Source organism: Spermophilus citellus (genome assembly GCF_964194105.1).
Source record: "Spermophilus citellus genome assembly, chromosome: 2".
NCBI lineage: Eukaryota > Metazoa > Chordata > Mammalia > Rodentia > Sciuridae > Spermophilus > Spermophilus citellus.
Genome location: NC_138183.1, coordinates 243297017 through 243306274, shown reverse-complemented (window position 1 = coordinate 243306274; position 9258 = coordinate 243297017). Strand labels below are relative to the sequence as shown.

The 9258-nt window shown below is 42.3% G+C and overlaps 1 protein-coding gene across 1 annotated transcript; it reads right to left on the bottom strand.

Annotated features, from left to right (window-relative positions):
* Positions 1–6868: 6868 nt before the first annotated feature.
* Positions 6869–7804, bottom strand: LOC308641174 (olfactory receptor 9Q1-like; the record flags this gene model as incomplete). Its single annotated transcript, XM_081279484.1, has 1 exon — positions 6869–7804. One exon carries the CDS (start codon positions 7802–7804, stop codon positions 6869–6871), a length of 936 nt encoding a protein of 311 aa, XP_081135610.1.
* Positions 7805–9258: the final 1454 nt, after the last annotated feature.

Genomic DNA, 9258 nt, shown 5'->3' with positions numbered 1-9258 from the left:
TCATTTTGATCAAAACATCACATCATACACATAAACAAATGCACTTATCATTTGTCTGTTAAATGAAATGAACTTAAATGGCTTAATATAAAAGCAAACTAAAATGATTATTAAGCTGATTCAGCCACCCTGTGGCCGGCTCTAGAAAATGAACCTCCAAAATGAGTTCTCGTCATATTTTCACACATTGTATTAGGACCCATAAAAGTAAAGTAAAAGAAGTTTAGATTATTTTTTCCTAAAACCTACAACTCTGAACCAAATTTTGAAGGAAAATCCAACAAGATAATAATAGCAAAGACTATTTTAACTGCTTACTATCTATATAGCACGCCTCTTCACTCTTCTAAAATAGATGATTGATGGATGGATTGATTGGTTGATACACTAGCTCATTTAATCCACACAGTGATCCCATGACTTGCATACTATTATTACTCCCATTTATAAGAGATGAGTGCTTAAGTGGATACGCAATATTCCCACAGAAAGAGGCAAAGGTTTGAATCCTGCAGTCCGGCTCAGAATGAGCACTCTTAACTCCTATACCATACTGCAAACACTCACAAAATGGTCTCTAAATTCCACAATTGGAAATGGTTGAGGGATTCTTGCATGTCTGTATTTTCCTTCTAGACTTTTGGAAAGAAAGGGTCTTGGCTTAGAGATGGCATGAAGCTACAGGTGAGTAGATAGTGATAGGAAATTCTTGGGTACTTTCCTGGGTCCCTGCTCTATTCTGCAGACTATCACCACAGCCACTGCTGATGGCAAGGACTCAGACCCACCTATTCACATGCAATCTCACCTTGCTAGACATAGTAGATCAGACAAGGCCAAGACCTGATCTGAGTTGGTTGCAAAGAATAACCCTCTCTTCTTCCAAAAAGAAGATTTGCTCCAAGTGGATATCTGTTCCCTGGAGCCCAGAAGTTGTGACTTGTGACTTGGAGGGGATACTAGGAAGGATATAAGAAGGATATATCTTCAATTCTCACTCTCTGATCCATGGTCACTATCTTGCCCCATCCACACTTGGGTGGATCTCATGCCAATTTAAGGCTGAGGAACACCTAGTACCAATAAATTTGCATTGGAAGGATTTTGGAAGGACTTATCCTGTCACAAAAACTTCTCTCTCAATTCATTATTGGTATTCCTGCTTTAGCTTTACATATTCTAGAACTGCAGGATTTTTATAGTCTCTCACAGCTATTAGAACTAATAGGAATATTAGAGGTCAAATGACCCAGGCTTTCCCATTCACAGGCAAACTGTTCCAGGCCACCAAATAGGAAGATTGTTAGTGGTTGGCTCAATTAAGTTGATTGTCATCCATGACTGATAATCCAGCACTTTACCCAATGGGCCCTTATTGCTCACAAACAAAGAAGATGTCCCAAATAAAGATGACCAGATAATCATGTTAATTCATCTTGATGCAATTCTATGCATATCTGCCCCCTAGCCCCAAAACACTCCCAGAGGCAAATAGTCCCAAGAGGAGTTTCTTCAATTGTTTCATTATAAGGTTTCTCAAAGTTTTCTCAGAGTCTCCACATCTGAACCTCACAGAAGGGTGGAGTCAGAAGGAACTCAGGAATCCAGTCCAAACCTTCACTTTATGGGCCTGGAGAATGAGACCATGAGGGAGAATGACCTATAGCCCTTGGGTTTCTTAATGAGATCTTAGTTGCAAATGACAGAAGCCCAGAACCTAGTATAACTTGAACACACAGAATTTACCGGAATATCCTGAATTCTTCAAGTGTACACCAGAAATTTCTCAACATCATTTAGAGGATGGGCCAGGATGCAGCTAAGCCTGGGGTACAACTGAGACCAGCAACTCCTGAATTGAGCAATTTCTCTTTTGTCTGTGATTTTCTCTTGAATATCAGCTTTATTTTCTTCCTAAACCTACTTCTTGCACAAATTAGGGAGGGGGAAAATCCCTCTGGTTGTTCCCATACTTTACATACCACAAAGAAGATGAAAACCAGTTGTTATAGTGCAAAATTAAAACCAAAAAAAAAAAATCCTTTCGGATGGCAGAAGGCCAAGAAATGGAAGACAGGGATTGGCCCATGTTGGCCAGTCAGTGAAGACTAGAAGGATGGTATTTACAGGGAGATGGAAGTACTCCTGTGAACCACTTGGTTAGAATTAAGGAAGGGGCATTTCCAAGATTAGAAAGATGCTGCTCTGAGAACTCAAAAGAATAGATCTTCGCCACAAAATGGCAGGGAGGGTCAGAGCAATTGCCACTGCCCTGTACTTTAGGAATCCCACAGAGATTGAGAGAGGCGACAGGTGGCAGAACTGAAGGTGCTTTAAAAGTTCACATTCACATCCTATCTGCCATCAACAAGGCATTGGAAAGACCGCTGCTGCTTGGGGGTTTCTTTAAGTTTTCTGCTTGACCTTCTAGAGTGAATAAAGCGTGTAGAAATTTTGTCTCTGGACATTCCTTCCTGAGACTTGGCCCCCATTCCTGGACTTAATTGCCTGGTTCTCAAATGTTCTCTCCCCATCCAAACCCATCCCTGGAAAGAGTTCTGAGACAGTCCTTTTGTGGCTGGCAAAAGGGTCCCTTCTCAAGTAACTTAAATGTCATCAAAGTTAAAGCCCAAACAGAGGGCTGGGGATGTAGCTCAGTGGGAGTGTTTGCCTATCACATAGGTCTGAGCCCCAGTGCTGGTGAAATAAAAATCCCCAATAGATATATGAACTCTCAGGCCACAGAAGGATCCTTAGAATTCCCTTATTCAACTTTCTGCCTTATTTTGCAGACGGAGAAAATTAAATACAGAACTAGCGGATTCCTTTGTGGAAGGACACACAGCTGGTTGGTAGCGGTCATCACTCAGCCCTCTTTCCACCATATCCTGCGTTCTCCAGGAAAGGTCAAACAGGCAAATTTCAAGCAAAGGATTTGGGGGAAAAAAAAGGAATTTAAAAAGGAACTAGGCCCTTTCTTGGCACCTCAGAATCATGTCACATTGCTCACATCTTCTGCCACCAAAATAAAATAAAATCTGCTGATTTGCACTTCCCTTCAAGGACCGTGGCCTTTTTTCTTCCACTGCGGTCCTCAGAACATCTCATTCATGTGTGGGTGAAAAATGGTGGGAGGGTCTTCTAAGACCCTACCTGACACCAACAAACCCCTTCTTTGACAGCTTCCAAAGGACCGTAACCTAAAAGTGAAGCTCTCCTTGGCAAATACCTGAGGAAGGTGGTGTGAGGAGCCACACGAGGGCCAGGCATGAGACAGGCAGGGTGCAGGTGCGGCACCATGTCCCTCATCCCCTCATTGAGCTGGATTTCCATGCTTTCACATCAGATGATCTTTTTCGTCTCCTTTTAGATATTATAGCCACATTCAAAACTTCCCAGTAGATGGTGTTTCCTGATCTGAATGGCCTAGTTTTCCCTAAGCATGTATATCCAAAAGCAGAATTTAAACTTTATTGAGTTATAACAGGTACACAAAAACATTGCATTTACTTGATGTAAACATTTTACTGAGTTTGGACATATAAATATACTCATAATACTACAATCAAGGTGCAAATTTTTTCTCATGTTCTTTTTTGGATTTTCTTTTTTTGTTGTATTCTGGGTTGTTTGTTGTTATTGTTATTGTTGTGTTGTATTTTGTTTTGTTTTTGCTGGTTGAGTGGTTGATTTCTTGTGTTAAGAACATTTAAGATAAGACCTTTCTTCTTTCTTCTTAATATAACTATCATATCGTTAGCTGTAGGTACTATGTTGTACAACAGATCTCTAGAACTTATTTGTCTTGCTTATTTGTCTTACTGTAATTATACCCATAAAATAATTCCCCCTTTCCTCCTGACCCTAGGAACCACCATCCTACTCTCTTCTTCTATGAGTGTGACCAGGTTCAATACTTCACGTAAGCAGAGTTCTGCAGTATTTGTCTTTCCGTGGCTTGCTTAAATCATTGAGCATATTGTCCTCTATGTTCATCCATGTTGTCACAAATGGTAGGATTTCCTTTTTTCATGGGCTGAATAGTATCCCTTGTACATATATATCACCTTTTCTTTATCCATTCATCTATCAATGGACATTTGTATTGCCTCTACCTCTTGGCTGCAATGAACATGGGGACAGGGGTGGAAAGATGTTGGAGATGATGATTTCAATTCTATTAAATGTATACCCAGAACTGGTATTGCTGGACCCTGTTATGATTCTATTTGTAATCCAAAAGCAGGTTTTTAATGAGTTATCAGAAATCATGCGTTTTCTATTAAAGCAGAACTTTTAGAATCAAAATAACTGAATAAAAAAAATCACAGATTGTTTAAATAAATTCATCACAATGTGCAGAAAGTTGGACAGAAATACTAACACCATACAGAAGCAACAACCCACTGACCTCCCTATTATCAACTACTCTTAATTTATTCCTAACTGAGCCTCATGTCCCCTTTCATACATAAATAGAATGCATTTTTCAACTTTTGCTAAGCTCTTTTCGTAGTAAAAAAAAAAAAGTAAATGGAGTCTTACCTACAACTTGGAGTTTCATAAGTTCCTACAACCTTCTCACTTAACCCTTTGATCTTGAATAGAAGTCTTCAAGTTCCTGCTTATAATTTAACCAGAAGGAGGCAGTGAAATGTATCCTTGGACCTGACAAGTCATTCTCTTGGTACTCCCTTTCCATTCATCATGTACCCCCTGCCTTCTGGTAGATTCTAAGGGAGCAAATAACTCTTCAGTGTACTGCTTTTTTTCCAGACTCAATATTGCCTTTTTAAAGCAAGAGTGTTTGGGTCAACTTTTACACTGCTGTGACCAAAAGACCTGACGAGAACAATTAAAGGAGGAAATGTTTGTTTTGATGCTCACAGCATCAGAGTTCTCAGTCCATAGACCGCCAGTTTCATTTGCTCTGGGCCCAAGGTGAGGCAGAACATAATGGCGGATGAACGTGGCATAAGAAAGCAGCTCAGGACATCGCCACCAACGAGGAGAAAGAGCTCTCCTCACCACAGACAAAATATAAACACCAAAGGGCACATCCCCAGTGACCCACCCCCTCCAGCCACACCCTACCTGCCTGCAGTCACCACCACGTTAATTCCTATCAGGATTATCACTTTGATGAGGTTAACGCTCTCCTAACCCAATAATTTCACCTCTAAGTTTTCTTGCATTGTCTCACACATGAGCTTCTTGGGGACATTTCATGAAAAACCATAACAAGAAGGGAAATTCCTATGACTAACTCAAGATCTCCAACTTCTTGCTTAAGGTTGTCTACCACTGTAACACACGGACACTTGAATTATATATTAATCACGCCCTTTAATGGAGCTATGCATTTGCAGCCTAAGCATCAATACTCAGACAAAACTCTATTAAAATTTAAAATGTTTCTTATAAAAATTATAATATTTGTTTTAAAATATTCTTTCCTCTAAAGAGAAACATAATGTCTTCGAAGATTTCTATGTGTTTTATTTTACTATGTGATCTCAAATTGAGTATCCCTGGGGCTGTGTTCTCTGAATCTTCCACCTTTCATAAAATCTGCTTCTTCCACTTTGAAATCCTGTTACTATTCTGTGGAGCTGAGTTTTGAATCATCTGTTTCTCAGATACCATCATCCTCCACCTCCCAGAATTCTGCACATCGTTTGTTCAACCGGGATCTTGTTTATTCGGTATTCCAGGTGGCAGGGAGAGAAGGAGTTTGAGTTTGGGAAATGAACAATCAAAGAAAATGAGCAAAAAATGAGTAGATGGGACTGAGTCAGTTTCCCGTGCAACTGGAAACTGACTGAGGCAAGGTACCTGTGGTTGGAGAAGTGAAGATCAAGAACCAATACCCTTTAGGAGGCTTTGGGTGCAGCCTGAGGTGGTGCAGCATACAGAGAAGCAGGACAGGCTGGGATGCCTCCCCACCACCCCTCCAGGGAATGCAGCAATGCTCTGCCTCCCTGTGAACCGAAGCTCTGAGAACACAGAGCCCATGCATGTGATACCATTATGGGCAGTGGGAATAGTAAAAATTCACCAAGTGGCTTCTCAGGTCTGCAACATGACTGGGGAGCTGAGATAGGTGGGATAGAAGAAATAATAGGGTGTGTTTCCAGTGCTGAGAGCAACTGACAGGCAGGTTATCACGGGTGGCTGTCATCTAGAGATTCGTGTGAAGCATCCCTGGGAATCACAACCAGGATCTGAAGGATTCATTCAGCGGGGTCAGCTTTAGTACCTGGGCCACCAAACTACCTTAACTCAGAATAGAATCTAAATATCAAATAGAATAGAATCTAAATATCAAATCCTAATTGATGGCATTGACTCTGAGGTGCATAAGGATGAAGGACAATGCCAATGTCTGCAACTCACCTTGAAATTATTCAAACAACAAGGCTGGCTGATGGAAGAACTGATGGATAGATGAATTAATGGGTGGATCATCCATACGGGATGAAGTAAATATAGCCAAATATTAGCGATGACAGAATCCAAGTACTGAGTGTTAGGAGCTTACTATAGATTATTTTTAACTTTTCTATACAGTGGAAATCTTCCATAGAAAATTTTGCAAAGTGAATATAATCTTGTTCTACAATCATAGACCAGTGAGGTGTGCCATATCTGGATGACCCAAGATTTAATTTCAGATTCTTTTGCCACTTGTCCTGGGAGTCATAGCTCTTATTCCACTCTCTTCCTCAACTTTTCCTTCTCTTCCTTCCTCTCTCTGGTGCTGAAAGTCCCGGTTCTCTTTATGCTTTGTACCATGAGGGCCTCACTCGACCATTTTACCTGCCACAACTGGCCCTACAGAGTGGGCGACCCTAAGACTTCTCCAATGTTAGGACAGCTGGATCCTGCTGAGAATATTCCTGAGTGCCTCCTTCACTTCCTTGTTCCTCAGGCTGTAGATGAGGGGGTTCAACATGGGAATCACGGTCGTGTAGAACACAGACACCACCCTGTCTTTTTCCGAGGACTGGCCAGAGTTATCCCTCAGGTACATGAAGATGAGGGTGCCAAAGAAGAGGGACACTGCAGTGAGGTGGGAGGCACAGGTAGAGAAGGTCTTGGCCCGGCCTCCAGCTGAAGGGATCCTCATGATGGCCACCATGATGAACAGGTAGGACACCAAGATGACCACCATACAAGCAGGGAGGACAAAAATGGCGAACACGATAATGACCACTTCCTGAGTGTAGCTGTCCCCACAGGTCAGCTTCAACAGAGGAGGGAGGTCACAGAAAATGAAATCGATCTCACCGTTCCCACAGAAGGAGAGAGTGAAGGCTGAGACCGTCCTCACCAAGGCGCTGAAGAGACCAGCCACGTAAGCCCCGGACACAAAACCCAGCTGGGCCTTCTGCGTCATGATGGTGACATAGAGCAGCGGTTGGCACACGGCCACATAGCGGTCGTAGGCCATGATGGCCAGGAGGTAGCAGTCAATGGAACCAAAGAAGGTGAAGAGGAAGAACTGAGCGGCACAGCGTGAGTGGGATAAGGCTGCCCCGTGTTCCAACAGCATGGCCATTGTCTGGGGAACGGTGACAGACGAGTAACAGATATCCATGAAAGAGAGGTGACGCAGAAAGAAGTACATCGGGGTGTGGAGCCGGCGGTCCATGCGGATGAGAATGATCATCCCCAAGTTCCCCGACAGAGTGATGAGATAGATACACAAGAACAAGAGGAAAAGGGGGAATGCCCGTTCAGGATATTCGGTGAATGCCATCAGGAGGAATTTGGTCACTAAGGTGAGATTGGTCTCTGCCATGAGCCAGTGGTGCCTGAGGGGATGAGCACGAAAAGCAAGTTAGGAAGCTGCAAAAAGGATTTCCCTGCATGTCTACTTTACATTTACTAAACATGCACCGTGGACAGATCATGGCAGGTGCTATGAGGGGTTTCAGAAATGACCTATCTGAACTCCCGCCTTCAGGCAAGTTCTGTGGCCTAGAGTCATCTAAGCATGTCAAGAACGAAAGATACAGGTATACATTTCCAGAATAGGGGTGCATATTCTCCCACTTTCATTGCCAAAGAGCTGTGTGAGCTCTGAGAGTCAGATAATCACTCTGAGCCAAAATTTGCGTATGGCTCCAACAGGAGCAGACTGATCATCTCTCACCTACCCTGAGGCCACCCTTTTCCTCCAAGACTGCAGGTCCTCCTTTATTTCCAATCCTCTTCATTTCTTGTCTGCATTAACAGCAGCCATGGAACTGACTGTTCTCCCTGCCTTTAGATTCACTTCTTGTGCACTCTTGAAACATCAGTTAAAAATCTCAATATTTTTAAGACTTTGATCATATCACGTTCCCCTGTTAAAAACCCTGCCATGGTATCCCGTCGTGGATAGGGTGTCGCTCAGACTCCCTAGTATGGGAATACTCCCCTGGAATCTCCTCCATTTACTTCCTCATGCCCCTTCTTACTTCTGAGACCTTGCACCCATGGTCACACCTCACCCTCCCACAATCTCTCAGACACACTGAGTTAGCAGGATTTCTCTGAAACACCATGTTCTCTCATATCTCTGTGCTTTTGGCAGAACTCCTGCCTGGAATACCTTATCCTTCTCAGCCATGGGTTCTTGCCAACTCTTGGGCTGCCTTCAAACCTCAGCTCAGGAGTACTCTTAAAGTCTCTGGGGTCACCTCCTCCAGTCAGTGCAGGGCCCTTGGAGGTCAGCACATGGCAAGGGCTTGAGATGTTTCCGTAGAAAAACCATCAAACAAGATATGAAGCCCCTTGCAAATGGAAAGACACCATGCACATGTTCAAGTTTTATTTTTTCTTTTATTTTATTTTTTCTGTTGGCAAACAGAAAATGCCTAAGAGAATAAAACTAACTAAAATTGATGAACAATCATGAAGGTCATAAGCCATTCTTGAGTTTACATGTCTATCTTCAAACTAACAATATGTTTACTTAATATCTGTGATCATATTTAACCCTCTTGGTTTTTACCCCCCCCCAAAAAAAATTGATTTTTTAAAACTATATGGTCTTGCCTGTAATCCCAGCTACTGGGGAGGCTGAGAAGGGAGAATTTCTTCAGTGCATGAGTTCAAGTCCAGCCTCCTTGGCAACAGAGTAAGACTCTGTCTCAAAAACAATATTTATTTTTTCTTTTTTATTGATTTAAAAAAAATAAATGACAGCAGAATGCATTACAATTCTTATTACACATATAGAGCACAATTTTTCATATCTCTGGTTGTATA